Here is a 15,953-nt window from a genome sequence, read left to right on the forward strand (position 1 = left end):
AGCAAAAGCAGTTCTAAGAGGGAAGTTTATAGCAATACAATCCTACCTCAAGAAACAAGAAACATCTCAAATAAACAACCTAACCTTAAACCTAAAGCAATCAGAGAAAGAAGAACAAAAAAACCCCAAGTTAGCAGAAGGAAAGAAATCATAATGCTCAAATCAGAAATAAATGAAAAAGAAATGAAGGAAACAATAGCAAAGATCAATAAAACTAAAAGCTGGTTCTTTGAGAAGATAAACAAAACTGATAAACCATGAGCCAGACTCATCAAGAAAAAAAGGGAGAAGACTCAAATCAATAGAATTAGAAATGAAAAAGGAGACGTAAAAACTGACACTGCAGAAATACAAAGGATCATGAGAGATTACTAAAAGCAACTCTGTGGCAATAAAATGGACAATGTGAAAGAAATGGACAAATCCTTAGAAATGCACCACCTTCCGAGACTGAACCAGGAAGAAATAGAAAATATGAACAGACCAATCACAATCACAAAGAAAGAAAACTACAGGCCAATATCACTGATGAATATAGATGCAAAAATCCTCAACAAAATACTAGCAAACAGAATCCAACAGCACATTAAAAGGATCATACACCATGATCAAGTGGGGTTTATCCCAGGAACGCATTGATTCTTCAATATACACAAAGTAATCAATGTGATACACCATATTAACAAATTGAAGAATAAAAACCATATGATCATCTCAATAGATGCAGAGAAAGGTTTTGACAAATATCAACACTGATTTATGATAAAAACCCTCCAGAAAGTAGGCATACAAGGAACTTACCTCAACATAATAAAGGCCATATATGACAAAGCCACAGCCAACATCAGTTTGCACATGACATGATACTCTACATAGAGAATCCTAAAGATGCTACCAGAACTACTAGAGCTAAACAATGAATTTGAGAAAGTAGGATACAAAATTAATGCACAGAAATCTCTTGCATTCCTATACACTAATGATGAAAAATCTGAAAGTGAAATTACATTAAATCCCATTTTCCATTGCAACAAAAACAATAAAATATCTAGGAATAAACCTACCTAAGGAGACAAAAGACCTGTATGCAGAAAATTATAAGACACTGATGAGAGAAATTAAAGATGATACAAACAGATGGAGAGATATACCATGTTCTTGGATTGGAAGAATCAACATTGTGAAAATGACTCTACTACCCAAAGCAATCTACAGATTCAATACAATCCCTATGAAACTACCACTGGCATTTTTTACAGAACTAGAACAAAAAATTTCACAGTATGTATGGAAACACAAAAGACCCCATACAGCCAAAGCAATCTTGAGAAAGAAAAATGGAGCTGGAGCAATCAAGCTCCCTGACTTCAGACTATACTACAAAGCTACAGTAATCAAGACAGTATGGTACTGGCACAAAAACAGAAATATAGGTCAACGGAACAGGATAGAAAGCCCAGAGATAATCCCACACACATATGGTCACCTTATCTTTGATAAAGGAGGCAAGAATATATAATGGATAAAAGACAGTCTCTTCAATAAGTGGTGCTGGGAAAACTGGACAGCTACATGTAAAAGTATGAAATTAGAACACTCCCTAACACCACACAAGAATAAACTCAAAATGGTCAGTGGAACAGGATAGAAAGCCCAGAGATAAACCCACACACATATGGTCACCTTTTCTTTGATAAAGGAGGGAAGGATATACAGTGGAGAAAAGACAGCCTCTTCAATAAGTGGTGCTGGGAAAACTGGACAGCTACATGTAAAAGTATGAAATTAGAACACTCCCTAACACCACACACAAGAATAAACTCAAAATGGGTTAAAGACCTAAATGTAAGGCCAGACACTATCAAACTCTTAGAGGAAAACATAGGCAGAACACTCTATGACATAAATCACAGCAAGATCCTTTTTGACCCACCTCCTAGAGAAATGGAAATAAAAACAAAGTAAACAAATGGGACCTAATGAAACTTAAAAGCTTTTGCACAGCAAAGGAAATCATAAACAAGACCAAAAGACAACCCTCAGAATGGGAAAAAATATTTGCAAATGAAGCAACTGACAAAGGATTAATCTCCAAAATTTACAAGCAGCTCATGCAGCTCAATATCAAAAAAACAAACAACCAAATCCAAAAACGGGCAGAAGACCTAAATAGACATTTCTCCAAGGAAGATATAAAGATTACCATCAAACACATGAAAGAATGCTCAACACCACTAATCATTAGAGCAATGCAAATCAAAACTACAATGCTATATCATCTCACACCGGTCATATATACAATGGAATATTACTCAGCCATAAAAAGAAATGAAACTGAGTTATTTGTAATGAGGTGGATAGACCTGGAGTCTGTCATACAGAGTGAAGTAAGTCAGAAAGAGAAAAACAAATACTGTATGCTAACACATATATATGGAATCTAAAAAAAAGGTGATGAAGAACCTGGGGCAAGATGGGAATAAAGACACAGACCTACTAGAGAATGGACTTGAGGACATGGGGAGGGGGAAGGGTAAGCTGGGACAAAGTGAGAGAGTGGTCGTGTGTACATGGACATATATACACTACCAAATGTAAAATAGATAGCTAGTGGGAAGCAGTTGCGTAGCACAGGGAGATCAGCTCGGTGCTTTGTGACCATGTAGAAGGGTGGGATATGGAGGGTGGGAGGGAGGGAGATGCAAGAGGGAAGAGATATATGGATATATGTATATGTATAACTGATTCATTTTGTTATAAAGCAGAAACTAACACACCATTGTAAAGCAATTATACTCCAATAAAAATGTAAAAAAAATAGAATGCTATGTATACTTCTATTTATAGTATCATATCAGACTAAACCTGAAATATTCAACTTATAGGAATTAAGCCTTCCCCTTTCTTTAAAAATACTATTTAGACTTCAGATAAATAAAACAGCAGAATATTAAACTTCCACCCTAGAATATTTTTTATTATAGCAACTTTGAAAACTGAAAATTAAAATATGAAGACATAACCCTCATATGCACCAATTCACTAAAAAAGGTTACTTAAACCCTATTATCTTAAAATGGAAATTTTCATTTATCCTTATATTATCTAAGAAAGATGCCTGACACGCATGATAAACATAGAAAAACAAGATATCTAGGCATTTACATTTACAGAAATATATTACCAAATCAAGTTTCTTACATTATATAAGCACACAGAAATTTACCATGGACCTCAAAATTATTTCAAATTCAAGCTCTAAAAATTGTTAACATCAGGCCACAGCTGGCTATAAAATCATTCTTCCCTCTTCTTGTCCTCCCATCCCTCACCTCAAAAATCAGAATTAACTGCTGTTGTATTCTGAGTATTCTAAAAATAAATTTCTTATAATAACTAATACAAAAAATTAATATACACAGCCAGAAATACTTTGGGAAACATGAGAATGGCCCCTACTAATTTAGAAAATTAAAAGAGTAAAAGTTCAAAGAAAGGGATTCAGCATTTGTCTGAAGGAAGACAGCCTAAGCAGCACTAAGTAAACTGCAGTTTGGGGTAAGCATAATTAACACTTAAGTCCGTAGTTATTAAAAGTAAAATTCTGAACAGTTTTTATTTTCCAAATGCCCATTTTGGACTAGTAATACTACTTTCATACAGAGGAAAAAACTCTCAATAATATTATGATTTAGAAAGTGTTGCATTGGTCCCACTGAAATTACAGAAAAGATTTTTATTAAGTAATAACTGGATCAAGATGATAAATTAAATACAAGTTCTAGCCTCCCTTACCAACCCAAATCCACAGGTACAACATGAAAAACAGATGTAGACACATGCATATAAGATTTTTAAAATTAATTAATTAATTAATTTTTTAGCTGCGTTGTATCTTTGTTGCTGTGTGCGGGCTTTCTCTAGTTGCAGCGAGTGGGAGCTACGCTTCGTTGTGGTGCGTGGGCTTCTCATTGTGGTGGCTTCTCTTGTTGCAGAGCACGGGCTCTAGGCACATGGGCTTCAGTAGTTGTGGCACTCAGGCTCAGTAATTGTGGCTCACAAACTCTAGAACACAGGTTCAGTAGTTGTGGCACATGGGCTTCGTTGCTCCATGGCATGTGGGATCTTCCCGGACCAGGGCTCAAACCCATGTCCCCTGCATTGGCAGGCGGATTCTTAACCACTGCACCACCAGAGAAGCTCTGCATATAAGATTAAAGGAGGAAAAAGCAGCCTCCTTTAATGCATAATGACATATGAAGGAACTCTTTCAAAATGCAGCGAATTCAGGTGGTAGACATGGGCAGCAGGAGAGAGCGCCCTGGCCAACCAAAAGGATGGGTAGTTGGATAGAATGCTTACAAAGCTATAACAATCTATCTGTCTCCTATCTGTCACTTCAGCATCATCTTATAACACTCTCCTACTCACTGGCCTTCTTTTGTTTCCTGGAACAGGTCTCCACCTATGAATGTCACCATCACATACAAATCCTTCCCTGACCACCCTATATAAAGTAATTCCTTAGTCTTCCTATCATAGCCCTTTATTTATTTGTTTAGGATCTATCTTCCCCCACTAGAATGTGAGCTCCACAAAAACAGAGATCTTGACTTATTCACTGTTCAGCAGATATTCACTGAATGGATGAGTGAACTGGTTGGGGCACCTTCCCACCTCATCTCCACAATGAACAAAAGACAGCGGAGGCATCTGCTCCCAAATAAGAGTGGTAAGGAGGAAAATGTTTATTGCCAAGAAAAAGGTCAGTAATGTAGGGAAGAGACAAGATCCAGGAGTAAGGGGAAGCCCTGCTACCTTTGAAGACTAGCTATTGGACCTCCCTCTGGGCAGCATTAAAGACAAGTTGCAATGCCCAGTGCCAGGAAGCATGTCCCATGCTTTTCCCACAATTACTGGAGTAAGGCTATAGTAATTATATATAGCATTTACAAACAGACAAACAGGGAATCTTATGGGGGAAAAAGAAAAACTGAGTACACAACGAAAAATCACCAACACTTTTGGGAAATCAGCACTTTAAGAAAACACTAAACTCAACAAACAGAATACCCAAGGAATCATCATTAATAACACAGAATAAGACTTTAATATGTTGAAAGAGATGTGTGAATATACTATATCCGTAAGAAAAAGAATGAACTATAGTTACTAGAAATTAAAAATACAATCCTTGACATAAAAAAAATATCTGAATAGGAGATTATAAACAGCCTAAAAGTTGAGACATTCTCCCAGTACAAAAAGCAAAAGGACAAAGAGATGGAAAGCATGAAATGAGGGACTTCCCTGGTGGTGCAGTGGTTAAGAATCTGCCTGCCAATGGAGGGAACACAGGTTCAATTCCTGGTCCAAGAAGATGCCACATGCCAGGGAGCAACTAAGCCCGTGCACCACAACTACGGAGCCTGCGCTCTAGAGCCCGTGTGCCACAACTACTGAAGCCTGTGTGCCTAGAGCCTGGGCTCCACAACAACAGAAGCCACCACAATGAGAAGCCCACACACTGTGACGAAGAATAGCCCCCACTCGCAGCAACTAGAGAAAGGCCATGCGCAGCAATGAAGACCACATGCAGCCAAAAAATTTTTTTAAAAGCATGAAATGAAAAGTTAATAGATAAGAAAAACAGGAAATGAAGAAATAAAACTGTCTCTATTCACAGATGATAAGATCTTATATACTGATATTATATAGAAAATCCACCAAAAGCTACCACAGCTAATAAAAAAACTCAGCGAAGTTGAAGAATACAACATCAACAATCAAAAATCAATCATATTTCTATACACTAGCAATGAAAAATCTGAAAAGGAAATTAAGAAAACAATTTCATTTATAATAACAACAAAGAATAAAATAACCAAACAGTGCTGGAACAACTGGATAGCCACATGCAAAAGAATGAAGCTGGATCTTTATCTCACACCATATACAAAAATTAACTCAAAATGATCCTACCATCTGTACTTAAGTGTGAAGCAAAATAAAGATATTTATGGACATTAAAAAAATAAAAACAAATTGGTCACCCATGCAACATATTTAAAAATATTACTCATAGAAGCATTTCAGGGGGAAAACAAAAAGGAATTCTAGGACACCAGAAACAGTGGCAGGTAATAAGTTTGATCTAGATGTAGCAATGGACACTTGAAACAAACAAAAGAATCCATTTAACCTTGACACTTGGAAGAGTCTCTTGAGCAACAAAGTTTGAATGACAGAGAATTACATTTCATTTTTTTATGGTTCTAATCACGTTACGTGATTATCAGATAACACAAATAATCATAATATAAATGCTGTTTACTGATTTTCAGTTCTTCCAATCAACCTACAGACAAAGCACAACCGATAAAGAAAAAAATGTAGATGTTATAAACTTTGCCAATGTTAAAAAGCAATTTAAGTAATAAAAATTGGGAGGTGTATGGGGAAGAAAAGTAGAGGAAAGGGAAAATATAATTTCTCTACCCTTCATAGAAGTGAGTCAAAATTTATTGTATAAAATTACTAAATCAGGGGGCTTCCCTGGTGGCGCAGTGGTTGAGAATCTGTCTGCTAATGCAGGGGACACAGGTTCGAGCCCTGGTCTGGGAAGATCCCACATGCCACGGAGCAACTAGGCCCGTGAGCCACAACTACTGAGCCTGTGCGTCTGGAGCCTGTGCTCCGCAGCAAGAGAGGCTGCGGTAGTGAGAGGCCCACGCACCGCGATGAAGAGTGGCCCCCGCTTGCCACAACTAGAGAAAGCCCTCACACAGAAACGAAGACCCAACACAGCAAAAATAAATAAATTTAAAAAAAATTACTAAATCAAAAAATCGATAAGTTTATTATTTATAAGTTATTAATAGCAATGACCACAAGAATTAAAACCAGGAACTTAATAGTGTTTGGGGAGTGGGAGTGTTAACACAATTCCTTTTAATTTTCTATCCTTCTGAATTTCTTTTGCATTTATGCATTAATTGCATAATTTTAAATTACTAGTTTACCAAAAAATAAGTACTTAAATTATATTTACTCAATGGAATATTATGCTGTTGTTTAAAAAAGTTAGGTGAGGGGACACCTGGTGGTCCAGTGGTTAAGAATCCGCCTTCCAGGAGCCTGTGCTCCGCAGCAAGAGAGGCTGCGGTAGTGAGAGGCCCACGCACCGCGATGAAGAGTGGCCCCCGCTTGCCACAACTAGAGAAAGCCCTCACACAGAAACGAAGACCCAACACAGCAAAAATAAATAAATTTAAAAAAAATTACTAAATCAAAAAATCGATAAGTTTATTATTTATAAGTTATTAATAGCAATGACCACAAGAATTAAAACCAGGAACTTAATAGTGTTTGGGGAGTGGGAGTGTTAACACAATTCCTTTTAATTTTCTATCCTTCTGAATTTCTTTTGCATTTATGCATTAATTGCATAATTTTAAATTACTAGTTTACCAAAAAATAAGTACTTAAATTATATTTACTCAATGGAATATTATGCTGTTGTTTAAAAAAGTTAGGTGAGGGGACGCCTGGTGGTCCAGTGGTTAAGAATCCGCCTTCCAATGCAGGGGATGCAGGTTCGATCCCTGGTTGGGGAACTAAGATCCCACACGCCGCGGGGCAACTAAGCCCGTGCGCCGCAACTACCAAGCCTGTGTGCTATTGAGCCCAAGAGCCACAACTAGAGAGAAGCCTGCGCACCGCAACTAAGACCCAATGCAGCCAAATAAATAAATAAATATATATATTTTAAAGTTAGGTGAGGTGGAACTATGTATACTGACATGGATAGATGTCCATAAGTGGGAAAATAATTTAGAACGCACATGTATGTAAGGAAGTATGTGTATATAAATATATAGTATGTATCTGTGTCTTTGTAAATAGATATAATACATATAAAGAAGCGCTATATAAATATTTGTATATTAGTGAAAACCATGTCTGGAAAGATTTATCAACAGCTGTGTCTATAGGTTTAGAAGTGGGGTGGATTTTACTTCATATACATGCATATACTACTTATATAATAATAACAATAATAAAGAGATACAGTGATAAATATTTTAAAATGTCTATGATATACTGTAAAATTAAAAAATTAAGTTGTAGACCAATATGTTTATAGCACAATACTATTTTTGTGAATAAGAAGTTGTAGGTTTGTAAGTAGATCTGTGTAAGCTTAAGTCAAGAAGGATTAGTACGATATAGTGGATAAGTACCAGATAGTGGTTATCCCTATGAGTTGAAGGAACAGAAAAGAGAAATTAAATTCCTACATTACATAAGTTAAAAAAAAACAAGTCATGAGATTATGGGGTTTTTTTTATTTTCTTTTAAAATATTTTTTTCAAACAAATAAAAACCCACAAACAAGATTAAATTAAAACCATAATATTTTAAAAAGTGAAACTGATAACAGGCATTTTTAAGTGGAAATCTAAAAGCAAGTTCTTCCTACCCACTAAAACAATCTATAAATCAGTCCTGTTCTGTCATTAATACAAAAATAAACATTGCTCACAAGTTCCTAGCTAATTCACCAGAGGGCTCTCTCACCAAGAAAGTTCTACCGTCTCTATTAAGTTCTGGGCCCCTGCAGCCTAAGCTATGGCCTTCTTAAATACCTGTGACCTCAGAATCTTGTGACATAAATAACTTCATTTCAAAGGACAGAACTTTAGAAAAGAAGGCATTTCTTTAAAAGCATAGGATAAGGAATTGGTTAGAAAGAATGATACTTACATGTAAACATAATTCGCTGGGTATAGAAGTTATCACATTCAGGTCCCTTTTGAACACTGATATGTTAGCAGGCTGACTCACAGTCACATTGGACAGAATCTTAGAGCCTGTCTGCTGAAAATTAGGGGACTGTGCAGGACTATCTTGAATTCCACCGTGACTGATGCCTATGACTTCTGGCACTGGACATGAGACTGTGTCTTCAGCAGAGGAAGAAAACGGAGAGTCTATGCTTTGGGTATCCTTCTGACTCTCAGGATAGATGCTAGATACGCTATGCTCCTGATAGAGCAAATTTCTTAATTTTTCATCCAGAGTTTTAATTCGGTTGTCTGCAAACTCCATTTTTGGAGGTCCTTCGCCATCTGATTCCAGGACAGTAGAGGACAGCAGGCTAGTTGGTTCAAGGCCAGGGGTCTGAGTGGGAATGACCATCTTAGGAGAACTTGCTTCCACGATCACTGAGGTTTCTCCTTCTTGGGAAATAAATTCTGCATCCGTAGTTGGCTGCTGCACTGGTAAGGACTGAGGCTTTTGATCAGACATAAATGCCGGAGTTGTAAGAGAGTTAGGAGCAATCTGAGTTGACTCACCAGGAGCTGCCTGACTGGCAGCTTGGTGACCTGGATACACAGGTAGGAATATGCCTGCTTGGCTGGTGAGTCCCTCACATTCAAGTGGAACTGCACGAACTGAAGTAGCCGTATGACTGGAACTACTAGCAACTGATGCCATTATCTGCTTGTCATCTTCCACTTGATAAAGTATAGCTGGCTGCTTAGTTTCTACACTGGCATATTCAGAAATCTTACCATCAACTACATCCTTGTGTTCTGATGTGGAGGTGTAAAGTGCACGCTGGCATGGATTATTTTCTAGAGTGAGCAGCTTGTCCTGTGGTATTTCCTTATTACTTATGTTTCTTGGACCTGGAACAATAACAAAGAATGGCTAAGCATGTATTGGTAAGTACAAAGCATGGACTAGTACCCAAACTCAAAAGGAACAGGAGGAGCAAGGGGCAAATTAGAACCTGTGTGAAAGTACTCTTGTAAATAAGACTCAAAATACACAGAATTCAACCTAACAAGGAGAAAAAACCTTTTCCTTTTTTTTCGTAAATATTAAAATTTAAATGGCTTAAGTTACCTCCTAACATTAACATCTTCAAAAATGCTTATGAAAATTCTCATAAGCATAAAATACCCATGAAAACAAGTTAAAGATACAGTATATATTTTGCATCCCCATCTTCCAGGTCTGGATAAAGGTGGCAGAGAACAAACACTTACTAGAAAGCAGATTTAGCCCAGGAACTGTAGACATGGACTGCTGAAGAGAAGGAGGAGATTGAGCCTCACGGTTTCTTATTGTCTGGTTGATACAAAATCGCCATCGACCAACTGGGGATGACTGAGGAGCAGATTCATCTGTAGAAAGAATTGGCAAAAATTAATATGCTAAGCAATTGTCAATATGTTTACCTATTGACTAAGGAAACCAGGTTAAAACACCGATTTGTCTTTTATCTCCATTTCCAACGGCACTAGGATATGTGTAACTTATAAGACCAGACCTCCCAACACTGACTGACAAATACTCTAACAGCTAAGCACAAGATACCTTTAGAGAAGGATTTTGGATTCTACGGAAACAAACATTGTATCAATAGCAATTAAAAGTAGGGCACTTTTGGGAAAAAAACGAAAAAGCACTTTTTCCACTAAAACCTACATCTTCTGTTCTGTATCCTGATTATGGTGGTGCTTACACAAATCTATAAGAGGACTAAAATTTACAGAACGCTACACCAAAAGAAAAAAAAGTCTATTTTACTGTATGACAACTTAAAAAATAAAGTAAAATAAGCCCCTTCATCTGTACTCCTACTTTATTAACTCATTCAAATAAGTTATTCTCGTTTAAACTTTACCCTACTTTGCCAGTCAGAAATATACTCAGGGACTTCCCTGGTGGTGCAGTGGTTATGAATCCTCCTGCCATTGCAGGGGACACGGGTTCGAGCCCTGGTCCGGGAAGATCCCACATGCCATGGAGCTACTGAGCCCGTGCACCACAACTACTGAGCCTGTGTACCACAACTACTGATGCCTGCACGCCTCGAGCCCGTGCTCCGCAACAAGAGAAGCCACCACAGTGAGAAGCCCGTGCACTGCAATGAAGAGCAGACCCCACTCGCTGCAACTAGAGAAAGCCCGCACACAATAACAAAGACCCAACACATCCATAAATAAATAAAAAAAAAGAAATCTACTCAGACTCCTGCTAATGAGAAAAAGAAGACAGAGGAGAACCCTGGCATCCTAACACAAACTACATTTGAGGGTAACGGTATCTGGTTCCATGACTCCCACACCACCTGTTGCTTCTTCATGCTGTTATAATTCCTTCAGATGTCCTCATTTGTCTGTGGCTCTTCTCCCCCTCCCAGACACTCTAAATATACCCATGACCAGAGCTGAGAAGAATGGAGAGATAAGGTTATGAGAAAAGAAAATAGAAGACTCCATTTTTAGTCCCTGGCAGTTTATCGGGTATCTGATTTACAAAAACTTATCAGTGATCAGAGAAGGTAGAAGCATATCATTGGTAGAATGAAATCAAGATACTAATGCTATTAAAACATGAGGCAAACTTAGAACATAATGATTTTAGTTAAGAAAGTTGTCCATCTCATATAGGGAAAAAAAAAACTTACCAGTTAAGTTCAAACAATAAAGCCATTAAAGGTCAGCAGTACTGTGACTGCTTTTCTGGTAACAGCATGCAACAACTCAGAAATAAATTAATCAGGTAAAGAACCAATACTTGGAGGAAATTTAGAGAATGGCTTTACGTCTCACTTTTTTTACTTCTTATTTCTGGGCTATAAAGTCCTTTCAAAGTGTGGGAAAACCTACATTAACAATTTATCAAATTCCTTTATTGGCTAACATCTTTCCCAAGGTGTGTACATTAAAAGTTTCCAAATGTCTTGCTTCAAAAGCCAAATGGTAAATTTTATTAAGTATACTTACTGCTGGTTTGAGTGGATGCAGAATTTATCTGTACTTGTTCAGATGATCCTGTCTGAATTAAAAATGAATAGATAAATAAAGAAGTTCCTGATACATATCCGAGAAGACCTATTTGCTAAGCAATTGCTCTTACTTGGCTACTGCTGGATTCCACAGTAACAGAGTCAACTCCAACGGCTCTTTCTGCAGCAGAGTGGACATGAAGGATCTCCTGGGCTTGACCTACGATAGCCCTCAATTCTTCTACAAATTTTTCTTTTTCACTTTCCAGGACAAAGTTATCTTCGACCTATCCAAAAGTAAAAGTAAGTCTATTCACAAGAATGAATTTAGTTTCTTCAAAATTATAATATGGTGACTACCATAAAGAAAAATAAATTAGGTATTTAGATCTAAATGCCACAACAGAATTAACAAAGACCAGCAATAAAATGCCACATAATACATTAAATTATTCTATTTTGAGACCACTGACATTTGTCAGATTGGCACTACCTACCAGAAGCCAGCATTTTAAAAAAATCTGGCATTCTATAAATTGATTGCCATTTGAAGAACATAACTGAGGTAATGTTTACATTTAAAACTAGGATGTCCAAATGCAAAAGCTTTTAAATTAAAAAAAATCACAAAATGAAGCATCTCTAAAGATGATAAAGAATGGCCTAGAGACAGTTCAGAAAATACTACATTGAATAAGAGGCAGACTGACAAAATTATTAACTTTTAAAATGTTAAATTCTGCTTGGCCAGGAATGTATATACAAAGAAAACTGGCAGAAACAAAAGCATTATGTACTCTTCGTGCCACCCTAGCTCATCCCCATTAAAAAAAAGAGGAGGGGAATACTAACTTAAGCCTAACAATTCAAAGAAAATACAAAAACTAAATGAAATGATGAACATTACTTGAACACCTATATGTAAGATGTTATATCAGTAGCTAATACATTAGAATTACCTGGGGAACTTTACAAACTATTAATGCTTAGGCCTCATCTCCAAATATTCTGATTTAATTAGGGACCCAGGCAACAGAATTGTTTTTGTTTTAGTTTTTGTTTGGGTTTTTTTTTTTTTGGCTGCGCCACGTGGCTTGCAGGATCTTAGTTCCCCAACCAGGGATTGAATCCAGACAACGGCAGTGAAAGCACGGAGTCCTAACCACTGGATCACCAGGGAATTCCCAACAGAATTGTTTTTAAAAAGCTCTTCCAGTGATTTTGACATGCAGCTAGGGATAAGAAGCACTGACCTAGATCCTCTCTTAATGAAACTCCCACATATTTTACACATAAATATATAGAAACCAGAGGAGGTATAGTGACTTACTCTTGATCATAACCAATTTAGCTCTGTACAAATTTTTAAAACTAGCAGTACCCTAAAAAAAGATGGCTCTGAATAAACAGGGGGAGAGTTAGAGAGGAAAAAGAGACAGAATGCTGAAGGGAAAATAATTTGGTTTTACTGTACTTACCATATAGTCTGCAATATCCTCTGGTGCATCACCATCAACATCAAACTTGAAGGTGACCATCTTGTTATTGTGTGTCTCCAGTTGACACTCCACCATGTTGTCTCCAGAGGTTGACACCTGGGCACAAACATGTCACTAGTTTAAGAGTCAGTTATTGTCTTCTCTTTGTAAATGGTGCAGGAAACATTTGGATGAGCTCGCATGCAATATATGAAAAAATGGTTTAAACTGTTCAGAATCTAAAACGATTCTGTTTTTCCCTTGATGAAATACTGTCTAAACAACCATTGTATGACAAATCTAAGGCTCAAATTATTCAGCAAAAAATAAGTTAAAAATGTGAACCTGTGGGAAAGAAAAGGAACGCAACTTTTATGAAGAGGCAAAAAAAAAGTTACAGTGGTCACTATAGCTATCTGCAATGCAAAGATCTAAATCTGGTCATTCATTTCCAAAATTCTGCCACAAATTGACCCTTTAAGCTAAAGAAAATGCACTGCTAATGGAAATGTAAACTGGTCCAAACTTTATGGACAGCAACCTAGAAATACGTATTTAGAAACTTTAAAAAAAATCTTCATACCCTTTGACCCACTAATTCTACTTCTAGGAATCTATCATAAGAAAATAATCAGGTATATATACAAAGATTTGTGTTCAAGAGTGTTTGCTGCAGAGTTTCATAATACTCTATACTCACATCCACAGCAACATCACCCCTCCCTGACCCCCCAGACCTCAACATGCACTCTTAACCAAATCAAATTTATACACTGACCTGAAGGACAGTAAGCTGAAATTTAGTCCCCTTCTCTGATCGAGGACAGGAAGCTCTTCTCTGTTTGATCCGATCTTGTTTGCCATTTCCACTTGGGTTATCAGGGGTATTGGTGTTTTCCTTCACAGCTGCCACATCATTATTCAAACTATTATTAAAAAAAAAAAAAAGCAACTCCAATTCAATTTCTCAGAGAAGACATTATTCCATGATTCTCAAAGTCCAATATTTAACCCAAATCAGAGTTAACATCTGAAATTCCTTTGTGGATAGAATCATTCCATCTTGATGGTAAAATTCTAAGAAAAACCCTCAATTATAAAATCATAAATAATGTTTAAATAAAATATATAAGTAATACAATATCTCTCAAAAAGTTATGACTGTACAACTCTGCAAATATACTAAATGAATTGTACACTAAATGGGTGAAAATCTAATGGTATGTGAATTATATCTCAATAAAGCTGTTTTTAAAAGTTATGAAACACTGAGATTATATTGTATGTATTAAGCAAACATCTCACTGTAGTGGGAATGAAAGAAAAACACTGCTAGTAATGGACCTCTGTGGAACCTTTTATCAGGGGATGTTCCTGATCAATTTTATTTTGTTTGTTTTGGGGTTTTTCTTATTAATATGTTCAAATAAAACTTCTAAAAACCAATTCTCACTCAAAATATAGCTGTTTATGAAACAAACTCAACAGGGGATACATGAGGTGTGGAAGACAGGAATAGTGCAGGAAAGAAAAAGAAATGAAAATGAGATAAAGAAAATGTAGTATGTATATACAATGGAAGATTATTCTGCCATAAAAAAGAATGAAATCTTGCCATTTGTAACAACATAGATGGAACTTGAGGGCATTATGCTAAGTAAAGTAAGTCAGAAAGAGAAAGACAAATACCATATGATCTCACGTATATGTGCAATCTAAAAAAATGAAAAATCTCCCAAGCTCATAGATACAGAGAACAGATTGGTGGTTGCCAGAGGCAGGGGTTGGGGGAGGGGGTGGAGAGTGGGCGAAATGGGTAAAGGGAATCGAAAGGTACAAACTACCAGTTATAAAATAAATAAGTCATGTAATGTACAGCATGGCAACTATATTTAATAATGCTGTATTGCATATTTCAAAGTTGCTAAGAGAGTAGATTTTAAAAGTTCTCATCACCAGAAAAAAATTTTGTAACTATGTATGGTAATGGATGTTTAAACTAGACTTATTGTGGTGATCATTTCATAATATATACAAATGTTGAATCACTCTATTGTATATCCAAAACTAATATAAGGGTATACATGAGTTTTACCTCAAGAGAATGAAAGGAAGGAAGGAAGGAAGGAAGGAAGGAAGAGGGAAGGAGGGACGGAAGAAGAAAAATACACCATAATTTTGATTAAAAAAAACTGAAAATGAATGATGTGAAAATGATTCAACATGATTAATTCAAACTAGTTATATTTTGCAGGTTCAAGTCAATATGATTATGACAGGGCAGACTAACTTTCAGCTGATCTGTGTCAAAGGTATTTTTCAGATTTTTCTTTAATAAATTTGAAGATATTTCAATAAATAACAAAAATTCCAATAAATACATTTGAAACTTAAATGAGATCTGTAAGCAGCAGATATTTTTTAAATTAATTTTTAGGTTAAGTCCTTTCTCCCAAAAACTACTCAGGAAGTATCTATATAAAGATATACAAGAAAAAATAAAACTAACTCCTAAAATTTTTTCTGTGTCCCTGTGAAAAAGAATTTTCATAAATACAAGTGGAGGAAGAAAATACATTAATACTGCTCTTAGTTTTTTAATAGACAGAGAAATAGCAGTAATAAATAACACCTTCAGAGGATAAAAGGGACATAATTCTAGTCAATGC

The 15,953-nt window shown here is 36.3% G+C and overlaps 1 protein-coding gene across 1 annotated transcript in view; it reads right to left on the reverse strand.

Annotated features, from left to right (window-relative positions):
• WNK3 (WNK lysine deficient protein kinase 3) overlaps positions 1-15,953 on the reverse strand; it is a 193,960-nt gene that overhangs the window by 59,825 nt on the left and 118,182 nt on the right. The window contains exons 12-17 of the mRNA XM_024126902.1: positions 14,063-14,210; positions 13,285-13,401; positions 11,938-12,093; positions 11,805-11,856; positions 10,059-10,196; positions 8,767-9,695 (exon numbers count right to left, since the gene is read on the reverse strand). Of these exons, the coding sequence (XP_023982670.1) occupies positions 8,767-9,695; positions 10,059-10,196; positions 11,805-11,856; positions 11,938-12,093; positions 13,285-13,401; positions 14,063-14,210 (1,540 nt within the window). The remainder of the gene's footprint in view (positions 1-8,766; positions 9,696-10,058; positions 10,197-11,804; positions 11,857-11,937; positions 12,094-13,284; positions 13,402-14,062; positions 14,211-15,953) is intronic.

This window comes from Physeter macrocephalus, chromosome 21, assembly GCF_002837175.3.
Source record: "Physeter macrocephalus isolate SW-GA chromosome 21, ASM283717v5, whole genome shotgun sequence".
Taxonomy (NCBI): domain Eukaryota; kingdom Metazoa; phylum Chordata; class Mammalia; order Artiodactyla; family Physeteridae; genus Physeter; species Physeter macrocephalus.